The sequence below is a fragment of the Pituophis catenifer genome, unplaced genomic scaffold (genome assembly GCF_029215685.1).
Source record: "Pituophis catenifer annectens isolate HBS135680 unplaced genomic scaffold, rPitCat1.0.hap2 SCAF_8, whole genome shotgun sequence".
NCBI classification, from domain to species: domain Eukaryota; kingdom Metazoa; phylum Chordata; class Lepidosauria; order Squamata; family Colubridae; genus Pituophis; species Pituophis catenifer.
The window spans coordinates 34,477,897-34,493,658 of NW_027256888.1; the positions used below are offsets into that span (position 1 = coordinate 34,477,897).

General features: G+C 32.5%; 1 protein-coding gene across 1 annotated transcript in view; it reads left to right on the forward strand.

The window, feature by feature from the left end:
• Window positions 1-15,762, forward strand: part of WDR17 (WD repeat domain 17) — a 73,298-nt gene that overhangs the window by 27,286 nt on the left and 30,250 nt on the right. The window contains exons 8-17 of the mRNA XM_070948392.1: window positions 831-999; window positions 2,162-2,253; window positions 6,807-6,889; window positions 8,077-8,163; window positions 10,482-10,646; window positions 11,868-12,070; window positions 12,171-12,320; window positions 12,793-12,923; window positions 13,632-13,757; window positions 15,406-15,561. Of these exons, the coding sequence (XP_070804493.1) occupies window positions 831-999; window positions 2,162-2,253; window positions 6,807-6,889; window positions 8,077-8,163; window positions 10,482-10,646; window positions 11,868-12,070; window positions 12,171-12,320; window positions 12,793-12,923; window positions 13,632-13,757; window positions 15,406-15,561 (1,362 nt within the window). The remainder of the gene's footprint in view (window positions 1-830; window positions 1,000-2,161; window positions 2,254-6,806; window positions 6,890-8,076; window positions 8,164-10,481; window positions 10,647-11,867; window positions 12,071-12,170; window positions 12,321-12,792; window positions 12,924-13,631; window positions 13,758-15,405; window positions 15,562-15,762) is intronic.

Consider the following 15,762-nt stretch of genomic DNA (forward strand, 5'->3'; position numbering starts at 1 on the left):
TATTATCAAAACAGTATGCTCAATATAAGATCCCAGTCCTCATCTGTTGTTTCTATCAAAGTTCCATTACAGTGTTTGCATCTTCTACAATCATGGCTATGGGAATCATTCATAGGCAATTCTAGGTAGCTCTCTGCTATAGCCATTACATGTTTCCATAGTAGCCATTCTTGAAGATATGGATTATCTAATAGAAAATATTTTTGCATATGTAAAACACTGTAACAAAATTATAGTCCAGTAAATATAGCACATAAAGAAAAACAATGGAAGAAATATATTTCCCCATTTTGATAAATATAATAAATAACATAGTGGAAGAATAGTGTCCAGTGTAAATACTAAACAGTAATTTAGCAGCTTTTGTTACCAATAAGTTAACATAATTGATGGAATGATAATCTACAAGAATATTGAAAGATCTTATGTGGTTGCTGTGATGAATACATAATACTGTGAAACTTACACAAAGCCCATTTAGTGAATTTCAATAGACCAAATTTCTATCTGGACATCCCCCTAAAATAAAGGAATGATTATTGAATCTGCAGTCTCAAACTAAAAGTGTGTCAATTTTATTTTAAATTTAAATTTATATTATTCATATAATTTTCATATTATTTGGATCTGGTAAAGTACTTCATTTGTGCATATGATTGTATCTGTGTGGAATAATCTGGATGAAAGGCAGCCTAGAAATACGAGAATCAATAAATAGAATTATGCTTTGAGGTGCGTTTATTTTAAAAGACAAAACTAGGAGAAAAGAATATAAATTCTATGATATAAAGTGTACAAGAAGTGTTCTAATGAATTTATTTCTGTTCTAGGGTCATGTTGAAACCATCTTTGACTGTAAATTCAAACCTGATAATCCTGACCTTTTAGCTACAGCATCATTTGATGGAACAATAAAAGTATGGGATGTAACTACTTTAACAGCTATCTGTACCTCCCCTGGCAATGAGGGAGTGATATATTCACTTTCATGGGCTCCAGGTGAGAATATTGAACCTTAAAATTTTTGGTACGCAATTGAAAAGAAAATTCTCATTAGTTGTGGGAGATGATTTTTTTAAAAAAACATGGGATAGCTGTGTTAATATTTTGCAGAAAAACAATGTATGTGCAGAGCATCAATTGCTAACTTGGCAATGTTACCAATATTCCCCAACGTTAGACCTTCAAGAGATTCACTTGAGATATTCATAGTGGATTTTGTGAAAAAGTTGATATTTAGCAACAGTTCAACCTATGCATGTTATGGAAAGTATATTCCAATCTGTTAAATTCCTTTTTGCTAAAATTCACAATTGAGTTCAGCCAGTTCAACTCTTCAGTCATTACTTTCTAATTGAATAAAATTATAACGACCTGTACATAACAATGCTTTTGACAGAGCATGTTGCAAAAAGGAGAAATCACAATAATTATGTTAACAGATTTAGTTCATAGAAAATGTAGAACTCAATTTAGTATAGTATAGAATTTCAAAGTTCTTGTAGGTTTAGGATTTTTAATGTAAGAATTTACCATTAACTATGTTTGCAATGTATTGTGGACATTAATAATAGATCTCATGGATTACATGGATAATCACAAAATATGGGGATGTGGTAAATTATTCAACTTGACTGCAAAAGAATACCAGTTTCAAAAAATGTTAATAGATATATATCTTGCTTAAGAAAACAAGTTATTGTTCTAAGTAAACCTGGAAAGGCAAAACAATACTCTTCCCCTTTCCTACTTACTAGATGGATTTTTTGACCTTTTTTTTTAATAATGTGAAATTTGCATTTGAAACTGAACATAGTACAACTTCCTAAATTTTGTTCAGTGTAAAGAGGAATTGAAGACTGATGTAGCATCAAGTCAGGGACCACATGGATATATTTTCTCCAGAAGGAGCTGTCCTTCAGAACTTGTAATGGTATATCCATCACTTCTGTAACTGAGCACAACTTGCTAACAAACAATCAGAGGAAGGTTTTGTCAGGTAGAAGAATGAGTTTGTAGGGTTAGAAGTGCTCTTTAAAACTTTCAATTCAAGAAAGTCTACTTTTCACAGTGTTACTGACTAAGATACTGAAATAGGAAAGGAAGGAATAAATGTGTGTACAATGAATCTTCTGTATTTTTATTACTTTATTCTATAAAGGAGACTTGAATTGTATAGCTGGTGCAACTTCAAGAAATGGTGGTTTCATCTGGGATGTATCACGGGGCAAAATGATAACTCGCTTCAGTGAGGTAAGTTCTTTATTTTGCTTGTTTTTACTAATGTTTATTCAAAAAAAAGTTATGTCAATTTATACACAGTGTACTAATAATCTATTAACTAAGTGTGAATGAATGATGTCTGTATTTCTCCCAAAAAGCCAAAATATTTTACTATGTTTTTTATGAAAGGAGACAAGCATTTCCTGTAAAAAGAAATGGAACTAAAGTAGCTTGTAGAGGGGTCTAGGATAACTCGACGTGGCCATCTCAGCGCAGCCATCTTAGTGAAGTTTTGAGTATCACTGTGTTTTGCTTGAATATTAAAATATCCTGGAGCTTTACCCATTACTTATATTGGTACTTCTAAGATTTCTTTTAAGGAGCTATGGTGGTGTAGTGGTTTGAATGCAGTACTGCAGGCTACTTCTGCAGACTGCCTTCCATTCTTCTGAGGTCGGTAAAATGGGGACCCAGATTTTTGGGGGCAATATGCTGACTCGGTAAACCGCTTAGAGAAGGCTGTAAAACACTGTGAAGTGGTATATAAGTACTATTGCTAGTGCTATTGGCCTAATCTAATTATTTACTGGTATTCAGAAAGTTTTTTTTTTTCTAGGGAGTTAAGTCTATTTTATTTTGGCACATCTTTTGGGCTAGTTAAAAGATTCCATAATAGCTACACTGGATATTAATTTCTACTTAGCTCTATTTTACTGTTCTATTTTATTTTTAGTTTGCTGAGTGTAAATGGAATGACTTTTGATTGGCAGTTTTTCTAAGGCTTCCCTGGCAGGCTAATATAAGGGTTGGTTATTAACGTAATTGTTAAAGTGAAATTAAAAGGATTCCAATAGTATTTTTTTCTGTGTAAAACTTGTCTGGTCTGATTAACAAATTGGTACAGTATTTAGATGATGCTGAGAAGTAATTTGTAGTTCAAAGAGGGGAATTCTTTGAAAGCTTGTAGTTCAAAGAAACCTTCTGAAAGCAAAGGTTTCCTGACTCTTTCAGGCCACTGAACAAATAACCAGGGAGTGCAGTTTGGCAAAGGAGTTCAACTGACAAGAAAGAGGACAAAGAAAAAAGTGTAATTCACAAGAAGATGAAAAAGCAATTGATTAATTGCTACTGCTGGCTGTTTCATAACTACTACTGATTGCTCATTGCATGTGATAGGAGCATTGTTTGCTGTGGATTAATTCAGTAACTTCAGGATGCATATACAGGTAGTCTTTGGCTTACAACTACAATTTGGATCAGATCTTTTATTGTGGTCATTAAGTGAGTCACATCTGATTTTACGACCTTTCTTTACTGTGGTTGTTAAGTGAATCACATAGTCATTAACTGAATCTGGCTTCCCCTATCAACTTTGCTTATAATAAACCCCTGAGAAGTTGCAAATGGTGATCATATGACTCAGGATGTTGCAACCCATCAGAAGTACATGCCAGGTACCAAGTGCCTGAATTTTGATCATGTGACTGGAGACGCTGCAACACTTGTAAGTGTGAGACTGGTCATAAGTAAGTCACTTTTTTCAGTGCCATTATAACTTCAAATGGTTGTTAAACAAATAGTTGTAAGTTGAGGACTATCTGTAAGGCAGCCAGTGAGCTCATTAAATGAACAAAGAGGAGCTAAGCAGGGCAGCTACTCCATTCTCTCCCCAAAAAACATGGTGGTAGTATTTGTTGGCCAGATAAAACTTAATTTCCATTCTGAAAGAGTAAAGTAAAGAATCAGAAGCAAAACTGTCCATATGCCAGTTTTCTTAAAATAGGGTATTCTTAAATAAGACACAGGGAATTTTTATAGAGAGAAAATACTCCAAGAAGTGTCACTAGGGATGGAAGTAAGCCAGTTAGGAGGAGTTTAAAAAGATAGTGTGTAGTCTAAGTCTTATCAAAAACTTTTAACTCTTTAACCACATTAAAAGAAAATTTTGGAGGTTTCTGGGGGAAAAGAATGTGATGAGTATAATGATTCAGTCTAGAGCAAGTCAATAGAAGTACACAGAAAAGGAAAGAAAAAAATATTATTTTTAGAGTAATGTTAGAGATTAATATACTAAATTATAAATAATGATCCCTGCCTGTCATCACTTCTCTCCAAACCAGCCATTATAGAACTTTCAAGAAAGTCAGCACTTCAATTACCTTAGCTAGCTCAACCAAGTTTTCAATTTGCCCTAAATTTGCTGATTATTTCATTTTTCAGGCAAGACAAAGAGATACCTAAGTCTCATGGATTATATCCTACTCAGTAGGGAAACTAAACTAACATCACAGCATTGGAAAATTTGAGAAGTGACAGTATCATCTTGGGATTCAGACTAGTATAGATTGTGAAAGAGCATAATATACTTGTACATTTGCACTAGATGTCAGAGCAGTCAATGTCAACAATTTTAGAGAAATGTTAGGCAGGCTCAGTAGAACTGAAGTTCTCAGATCAAAAGGACAATAGAAGACTGCGAACTTCCATTTCTTCTATTTGTTGTAGTCCTTTTAATTCAATCAAAAGTTGCCATCTATATATCCATAATGGTCTTCCAATATGTCTCTCCCTCATTTCTCATTGGAATAATTTGCAGTTACTGTATACTTCCAGAATCTATCCAAGAAGATTTTTAACATGTATGTTTGTAGTTAAAAAGACATTAACTTCCTTTATCTTATGTCAGAGTAAAACATCTGCATACATTATAAAGACTTAATTGTGTGCCATTAGTTGCTGCTTGTATCTCCAAGTATCTGCAAGAAGCATTATTAAGTATCCATATTTATATTTAGAATTTTTGAAATTATAGACAAAAAGTGGGTATTTACTGTATATTGCTTACATACTTACACATATTCACTTTATATTTTGTTACTAGAATATAAAAAGTTCTGTAAGAAATTGCCTCAGTTCAAGCTATTTGAACTTCCATATCAATATCAATTGCAGAATTCTTCAGTGATGGGGCATCTAGTGTGTAATTCTACTTGTAACAGCACTTTATATACCCCAGAGTTGATTACACTCATAGCTAGAGTCTATGAGAGAAAGTCTAATGGTAAAAATTAGATATAATTTAATTTGAATTTCATTGAGTAAGTTTCCTACCTTTTTTCTTAAAGAGCATCTTGTATCTCTTAAGATGCTTCCTAAATGACAGTATCTATAATTACGTACTTCATTCAGTAGATAGTAAAGTGTCAAATCTTTGCAGTTTCAGATAGCCATATTGATTTCTGGGTCTCAAATTGGAAAGCCTGGATATGTATTTTAAAGCCCACCATTGCAGCTCAGAATAAAATACGATCGTATTTAATCAGTAATTGTATTTTAAATATTAATTTAAGAATTTGATAGTATTATATACTGTATGTCACCTGACATACAAATTCCAAGTTTTGATAGGCAATTATGTGCTTTAAAACTATTTTATTAAGAAATTTAATAAATGAGCATGTAAGAATATCCCATAATTATAACAATTTGGGATCTGTATATATAATTTTGTTCTATTATTATTCATAAGGCTATGTACAACTTTCAGAATAAGTGCTTTAGACTATATCAGTGGTGGGTTGCTACCGTTTCGCCCCTGTTCGAGTGAACCAGTGGTGGCGGCGGCGGGAGGCTCTGCCTGCCCACCCGGACGTCATCAAATACGCTCTGCGCATGAGAGCGAACCGGTAGTAAGGGTAAGTGAAACCCACCCCTGGACTATATCGGCACTCAAATAAAGCATATTGTTTCAGTAATTAAAGAAGTCAGCTCTTTTTCCAAGTCCATGTGGTAGCTTCAGATGTTGCTTGTAGCAGTCCTCTCATGCCTTCTCATGCACAACTGATATGCTTCATTATTTTTTCCTTCTCATATTGAAACAGCTACGCGTGTGTTTGCATGCCTGTATAACTGGAAACAGCTTCCAAGGCAGATGTGCTTCCCTGAAAAAAAATGGAACTGTTTCCACATTTTAAAAAGAACTGTTAAATAAATGTGCTTGGAAATGCTCCCTTTTAAGAATTTTCACCCCACTAGTTAGTCATTCACTCAGTCCTTCATTCCATTCAATGACTAGTATTCTGTTTAGAAAACATAAACGTTAGAACATACTAGATTAAGATGATGCAAATATTATAAAATGGGTAATAAAATAATAAACATAAATGTCTAAAATGCCAGTGTAATTGATTTTATAGACAATAAGACAACATTTGGCCACATTTAAAGAAACAGAACCATACTAGTGAGCTAACAAGTGTAAATAAATCTCTACAAACCTACACATTTAATTAAGGAGAGGATTACAAAATATAACAGTGCATTTTATTGAATGAACAGTAAAGTAAAACATGTGTCTTTTCTTCTACTACTACTCCTTTACCACAAGAATAGAATCTAGAGAGAAAGGATTTTCCCAAATTTTCTGTCAAACACAGCTGGTGAGAAATGAGAAAGACATGTCAGCATATCAAAGTCAATATGGTAATAAACACAAGGGGGAATGTTCATAGATACATGGATAAATAAGACAAAAAGGAGTGAACTATTTCCTATTGATAGACATTTTACATCTTTTTTTGAAGCATGGGAAGAATGGAATCTTCTGCATTGCATGGAGTCATAAAGATTCCAAAAGGATAGCAACCTGCAGTGGTGATGGATTCTGGTAAGTCTCATTTGAAACCAATTTTATTTGCCACATAATTCTTGATTATACCTAATTGTATGGCATTTTAGGAAATAATAAATTGACAAGGCATTTCATATCCAGGAACGTCAAGTTTTTCTTCCAAATATGCATATGATGTTAAAGAGTTTATTTGTATGTTTATTTTATTAGACTTATACCTACTGCAATCTTGGTGGTTTACCAAATGTCAGTACAGATATAATACTGCTAAAATAATTAGTTTTTTACCTTATGAAAAGGCAATACGATGGGGGCTGATCAAATTTCTGAGGAAAGATTTTTCCAAAAGCAACTGTACCAACAGGAAAACTACTTGCTTCACTTCATGGAAGTAGGTTATCGCAAGCTTTTTTTTCACTGATCAGATATATCAAAACTGATTGGAGAAGATAATCTTGCAAGTATTCTTGTGCCAAGCAGCAGAGGGCTTTAAGGCCAAGCCTACCTTTAGTTTTGGCATTAAATTGCATTGAGAACCTAGAGATCAGTAGTAATAGTCTTATAATAGTGATAATGAATGTAATTTTGAATTCTATTTTTACAAGACTGCAAAATAATGGTATTTTCTCTATTAATAGGCGGGTATTGTGAAAAAAAATATGAGGCATAGAATTCCAGCCCTTGCATGCCTTCAGATAAGTAGAATTGAAAGAAAATGAATGGGCCAAGTTGACCCAGTAAGCTTCCTTGGCTGAACATTAACCTGGGACTCTGATTCTAAATCAACATTTTATATCTCCTGCATCTTTTATGAAGTTTATTGTATAGACATAATTTCATAAAATAGTGCTCACTTTGGGATAAACTAGAGTTCCATTGCTAAATCTCCTTGTCAGCTTTTTAAAAAATCTGGCTATATTTTCTGATGAAATGCTGATTAATAAAAAGATCATGATGTAGAATTGCATGTTACTTTGAAAAAAACAATGATACAGATGTATCAGTAATTTAAATACTACTCCAGAGGAATGATTTGTATGTATTCACACATATAATGCATCAAAGGATTGTTTGGTTTGTTTCATGTGGTTGATAGAATAGACTTCTTTTGTTATATATTTCTAAAAATTGTTAAAATTAAACATTTATTGCAGTAACTTTAGTTGCATATTCTGATAAAAACCCAACTGATGTCCGATATGTTTTTTCATGTTGTAATTCAGCATTATTCGGACAATTGATGGCAAAATTCTCCATAAGTACAAACACCCAGCTGCAGTTTTTGGCTGTGACTGGAGTCAAAACAACAAGTGAGTTATTATTGCATATAGTTCCTTATATATTTATCTCATAGCACTAAAAAGAAGTAATACTAAAATCACTGTTATTTTTTCTAGTATTGTAACATTGTCAGATAAGATCAACATAAATCTTGCTTTGTATTACCTTTTTTCCAGGGTTATCACTCTTCATTATTGTTTCATTAAGCATGATATGTTCCAGTTATTTAACAAATATGAACAAGCATTCTCTATCTTTTAAACATATTCACATGTAGCATCAAGAGTTAAGGTTAATATTTATAAAAGTTGACTGAAGTATGCATAATTATTTCAATTAATTAAAATAGTATTTGCTGACCCAGTTAATTTAATTTTATCTTTGTCTCATGATGACTGGCAGTTATAACTGCTTGTTTAGCATTTCAGATTAGAATAGACACCATGGGAACTTTCACTATAATATTTTTTTAAAAAAATTCAATGTAAAAAATGGATGCCATGTGCTGTGACATCAGAATTTTGAAAGTATGCTTTGTTTCGCCACTTGAAAGCAGATTTGCAAGCAAATAAAATCAGCTATGCTGACAAAATTGTTCAAAATTATGTTTAGACTTTAGTTATGCAAGACTCTTTTTTTTTCTTTTTGTTTTTTGGCATTGTTTGATAGTTTCACAGTTTTGACAGAGGGTAAAGATGAAAAGAATTTTTCCTCTGATATTCTTTATTTTATTTATAAACATTTCTTAATTTTGTTCTTTATCCATGGCCAATTATAATATACAAAAATCATAAAACATAGTATAAACACAACTAAGTATTGCAATAAATTTTTCCACTAAGGAAATTAGTATTATTTTCAACTGCATGTGGCAAAAAAGGAGTTGCTTTCAACTGTTGTTGAAAACTATGCTAGCCAATGCTTGTGTTTACTAGCCTACAGAAAAAAGGCATTTAGAAATGTTAGACTTAATTTGGTTGGGATATAACAAAAAAGCTTCCCAAGGAAATAATGGGATATATAAGAAAAAACTGAAAAGTGTTTCTTTATGTAATTCCTCTATGCTTTTATATATCAGAGCTTTCAGACTGAAATGGATTAGATAATAAATAGTGAAGCCTTTTAAAAAACAGTTTTCTTTATGTTTTCAACATTATTTTAGGGAGAAAAATGTTTTAGCAATAAAAACAGTGATATGCCAATAGTGAAACATTTTGTAACAATGTTTGGACTTTCCTTTCATATGTGCTGGCAATGCTGTAAACCCCAACAATACTGGAAAATGATTGATTGTGTGTGTGTGTGTGTGTGTATATAATAATTTGTTTATTTGAGTACTATGTTTGTTGAAAGCAAATAATATTTCAAATGAATCTATATTTAATATTATAAATAGTTATAGTAATTTTTCTCTATATAGTTGAATAGCCTCAAGTGTCTGTATTGTGCTGGAAGTTCAGAAGGTCACTCTAAGCAAAACATTTACTGAAAGATTTATTGGAAATATTAGGACTTCTATGTTTCCAAAATGTTTTGAGGAGGTACTTTGGAATAAACAGTGCAGTATGTTTTTAAAATACTTGCATTTGTTTTTTGGGCTTTTCTACATATCTAAAAAACAAACACAATTCCTATAATGAGTCAGTTAATTATAATTGCCATGTCTTTAAGGCACTCATTAAAATAGTTTAACTTTTTTCAGGGTTGCATGGAAACCTGAAAAAAAGATCTGGCAACTTTAATCGGATATTGCAGTTGTGTACCGTGCATCCCAAAGCACTTCTAAAACATTTTAAAGCACTTATAGTCCCAGAAAATAATTATACAAAGGCAATTGGACAAAGGCCATTTAAAATTATTTCCACACTGGTATACCATTCTAAGAAAAAATATCAAAATGTCAGAAATGATTACTATGAGATAAATGCAGTTCCTCTTCAATTTGGTCATCTTTTTTTTCTTTTATTTTTTTAAATGTTTTAACTTGTGAGCCACCCAGAGTTATTGGGAGTTGAGTGGCATACAAACAAATCTCCCTCACTTACTCCCTGTAAGTGTGGTAAATAAAATGAATAAATAAAAAATAAAGTTGAATTTCTGTATTGTTATTATTGTTATTTTATTCCCCTTAATATAGGCTCCTTTATTTTTAAATATCCAAATAATAATTTGTAACAATTCATGCTGTGAATAAGCAAAATATCCCGTTTCTATTTTCTGTAGTAAAGTAATTGTCTATCCCACATCTCCTTTCATATCTGTTGCTAATACTTAGTAACCTTGATCTCAGCAATTTTAGAAGGTGAAATTCAAATATGATAATTGATGGCTGTGATTTTTCTTATAGAGATATGATAGCAACTGGATGTGAAGATAAAAATGTCCGTGTTTATTATCTAGCAACAAGTTCTGATCAGCCACTGAAAGTATTCAGTGGGCACACAGCAAAAGTATTTCATGTAAGATGGTCTCCCCTTAGGGAAGGAATACTTTGCAGTGGTTCTGATGATGGGTAAGTACTGGTATATTTCCTTTAAATTTATGTCACTAAATAGAAATAGATTTTTGTCTATAATTATTGAAGTTAGTGAAATAGTTATTTTAGATTTAGTAAAGGATGGAGTATTCATAAAATACTAAACTGTTCTGAAAGATCATTGTTTATTTATTTACATTTCATAGTATGCTGCCTATCCTAACAACTTACATTCTATGGTGACGCAGCCAATTGCAATTTGGTGCAGTATGATACAAGTCAGTGGGAAGATGGATGTTATCAGCTGAATGCTTTCATTCAGCATCTTTCAAGGCTACAAGAAACTGGCGGTTTGCCTCTAATTATGTCAAAATGAAGGCTGGGGAAATGTTAGAAAAGTATTGCATTATGAACTGGGTGAACTGCCAGAAGAAGAGTAGACAAATCGGGCAGATAAGGATTGCATGTAGCCCATAGTACAATCTGCATTAATGGTATTTAATGGTTACTTTTATCTTGAACAATGCAGTTCTGTAATAGATAGTTCTGTTATAATTATGTAGTTCTATATCACATTCATCAGCCAAGTCAGAACACTGGTCTTATATAATCACCTGTCCTTTTGTGGAATATCCCAATCTTTATTGCATTTGTTTTGAGTTCTAAATATGGTATCTGTTCCATAATCTTAGAGCAGGCTTTAGAAGATTTCAGCCACATTTCTACATACATTTACTAGACATAGGTCTCACTTAAAATCAGTAGGACTGAATAAATAAGTATAGCATGGCAGTAGGAAAAGGCAGCAAAGAAAACCATGTTTCTTTCCCCTCCAGGGGAGAAAAGTAAAGGGGGTGGATACTATAAAGTGGAGAAATGCTTCACATAAAATTGTGAAGTGGTGATTCATATATATGTGAGTAATTATAAGATTAAATATAAACTACTCCATGTCATCTGTGACAGAATGAATATTATCACAAGTTCTTTAAAAAAAAACCATTATTTTCAAATACCAGTGTAGATTTGGCAATTCCCGTGACTATGAAAAATCATTACTTTGGAACATCAGGTCTTAGTTTTTCACTAAATTGAAAAACTAAGATCATGTCCCTTAATTTATAGTAAGATAAAACTCAGGAAACAGGGTGCTGCGACAAATTCTCATCAAGATTCTTCCATGCACCACAACTAGGTTTGTGGTTTTATCTGGAGATAATCAAAATATTGCAATAAAATACCATCTTTTTTTTATAGCACTGTTCGGATATGGGATTACACACAAGATGCTTGTATAAATATTCTTAGTGGGCATACAGCACCAGTACGAGGATTGTTGTGGAATACAGAAATACCTTATCTATTGATATCAGGCAGTTGGGATTATACAATCAAAGTATGGGACACAAGAGATGGTACATGCCTGGACACTGTGTATGATCATGGTGCAGATGTTTATGGTAACATGTTTGATTTTATGTTTTGTACATTTTATATTCCTTTTGAAAATCCTATTATTTTAAAATATTGCATTGAAATTCCTTAATTCCTTTTCTTTAGGATTAACTTGTCATCCCAGCTGCCCCTTCACTATGGCCTCTTGTTCCCGAGACTCAACTGTGAGACTTTGGTCTTTAACACCTCTGATAAATCCTCTCCAATTATGCATCTTGGCAGACAGATCATGGGATGAGATAATTGGAAACATTGGTGGGTAAAATGATAGCACACGAGCAGATTATCTACAAAATTGTCATATTTCCACATATTTTCTTATGGTTTTTGTGAAAGGCTGTGGAATATCTCTAATACATTTATAGTGGTATCTTGGTACTCATCGTTAATTGGTTCTGGAAAGCGCGATGAGTACCAAAAATGATGAGTACCAAACAAATTTTTCCCATAAGGAATAATGTAGTGAGTTACAAGGTAGCCAACACCGACAAATTCTAGTGTGTGCATTGAGTACTAAACAAATGTTGAATACCAGGACAACATTTTCGCATCAAAATGTATAGAGTTCCAAATTCAATGAATTTCAAAGCAGTTGAATACCAAGGTACCACTGTATTTTCTTCAGGTCCTACATGAGTTTGGCATGTATAGTTGTCTTAATCTATGAGTAAAATATATATTTATATTATGTTCAAGTCTCTTTTCAAAAATTATTGATTTTTAATAGATCGTGCGGTTGAAATAGGTGCTCCTCCTTTGTTATGTGGGAAAGCATCTAGGGATATTAAACAAGAAATAGAGAAGCTAAACAGTAATGCTCGAGGAAGAAAGCTAAGATGGTTTTCAGAATGTTTATCAGTAAGTATTAATTTTTTAAAATGTATATATGCAATATAAAATTTCTATTAATAGTCTCTATTTACTGTATTAATATTGAATTTAAGTTCACTGAAATCAATTGGTGTAGTCAGAACATAGATAGATTGATTTAAGTGGAAATTAATTGCTGCAGATTTGAATCATTCTAAACGATTAAACTCTTTATATGTAATATAGAAGCCCTTGTTTAAATTAGGTAAATAATCTGCAGTTTTCTTTGTTATTTGCTATCTGTTGAAAGATTTTATTATGAAGTCTAGTCTAGACATAGCTGAAAATTAGAGAGGGAAATTTGAACTATATAAAGACGTTATTATGGTTTTAACCTATATTATGCAAATTTCATAAATCAAAGTAAAATGCCAATGAATATTTTGCAATTATATAATTTATTTATTGAAATCATATCTTAACTATATGACTTTTACTGAGCAGCTAGTTCTTATATTACTAGCATGCACAGAAAAATCAGTTCCAACCTAAAATAATAAAATTTTATAGTGACAGAAATAGCAAAAGTTCACAGACACTTAGAAATAAAGAGCAACCTATGGAGCCTCTCTAAATACCATGAATCAGTAAATATAATACTTTCCTGAGAGCATCTTGCAAAAGACATTAATTGCAGACTGTATTCTAATATGGTATGGCATAAACAATATTTTCCTTTTTTTAAAATAATTCTAGCCCCGAGGAGGCAGTAAAAATTTATGGGATCTGGTTGCAGTAATAAAGGGTCAAGATGATAGTTTGCTCCCACAGAACTATTGCAAAGGAATTATGCATATGAAACATTTGGTTAAATTTAGAATGGTAAGTTAAGTATTCAGACTGAATATCTTTGTATCCTTTTTGGTTTTGCAGTGCATGTCTATGTAGCCATAGTTTTTCTCACAGACCTGCAAAAATGAATTTGAATTGTCATATGAGCCTCCTTCCTTCTGTGTGTTGGGATAAAAGGCAAGGTAATAAGTGGAATCTCACTGAGTAAAAAAAAAAAGTGGTATTTCAGCTTGTCCTTATTTCCTCCTATTTCCGATTATTTCCTCTCATTATTTTCTTTGATAGCAAAGGAGAACAAAACAGCAAAAATGGCAAAGTCCTTCCTTTGATCACTCATTACAAATTAGAGTGATGCATTTTGGGGATTAGAGTACTTTGGCTTCAGTCCTGTGGGGAGTAATCCAAGGACTGGGAACTCTTGCTAATTGGAGATTGTCTACCCCCACATCTCTAGACAAAATGTTGAAAACTGTCTTCTCAATTAAACTGGGCAGAAGTTTAATTGACAACTTCATTGGTACTGTGGGGACCCAGAATGCAACATCAATTACAGACCATTATAGCTTGATGGGAAGAAGCCTCATAGTTACTAAAAATGTCATACAAAAATTTTTGAAAAAAAATATTTATAACAAAATTATCTAAAACAGTATGGATGGAAGAAACATTTGAAACCCACTCTTGGATATTAATTTCTCTCTCTTTTTATATATCTGTTCCTGCGCTTGAGCCATTGAATGGCAGAGATTATAGAGCTAAATGTTTTTAAGGCTATATTTAGTTTAGCTTATGTTTTTCTTTATTGGATTAAGCATGGGAGTTACAGATGATAATCAAATCTTTAGTGTACAAATGTCAAAATATATAATAACTCTACCAATATACAATAGGAGCCACTGGTCATAAGGCATATATATTATCTTCCAGACAACTGCCTTTGTGTAACTAAACGTTCTACCAAAAAGGATTTTGCTTAGAGGAACAAAAATAAGATTCCTTTGAGTCACAAATAGAAGCAGATTTGTTTGGGTACCCATTTATATCAAGCATTCATTATCTCTTTTGCATCTTTCACATAATCATAGGAGTATTAACTATTGTATGTGATGGGAACAATTATGTTAAATATGAACCATTCTAGAGATAGGGAAAACCTAACTATATGACAATTGGTCATATATTAAGAAAACAGCTATGCATGAAATGGAAAATACAGTTTCTTTCTAATTTAGGAAAAAATATGAAGTTCTACTGAACTGTTTCTTTGATTTAAAAAACCCTACAAATATTTTTGGTTGTCTCCCATATTAGATCAAATCTAGAAAGATACTGGAGTGATTTTTCAGGGTAGATAGGTTAAGAATGAAAGGGCAAGACTCTCTCCAATGGTTTCCTCTTCCAGCATCTACCCACCTAATTTTCCCAGCACCTTGTTTTTCCTGTCTGCTCTCATCCACCAAAACTACTTTTTCCTACATTTCTTCCCCTGAATTACTTCTATACTACCCATATTTGTAACTGTTCCCTGAACAAAACAGCTTCATTTTGTTATGTATACAAACCAAAGTAGATGTGTTTAGGCATGGCCTTTTGAAATATTTAAATGTTCAAAACAGTTCATGCCTGCAACATTTTGCATGTGTCTTAGAAACAATTTATTTTGGTTTTATCCTTTTAGTCCAAAGCACAAGAACTTACAACAGTAAAGATGTCTAAATTTGGAGGAGGCATTGGTGTACCTAGCAAGGAAAAAAGGCTAAAAGAAGCAGCAGAGATACATCTGAGACTAGGTCAAATTCAGAGATACTGTGAACTTATGGTGGAGCTTGGAGAGGTAAACACCTGAACAATTTTACAGTACATAAATATATTATATTAATACTAATAATGTAAATCACTTTAAAAGAAAATATTGGGGAAAGGAGAGCAAAAGACATTGCAAATAGTCTGAGTAAGAGTTTAAAATAAGTGAAGGGTGGGCAACCTGTCAATTATTTTTTTATAATATAAGTGGTCTTTTGTTTCTATTTTTTGC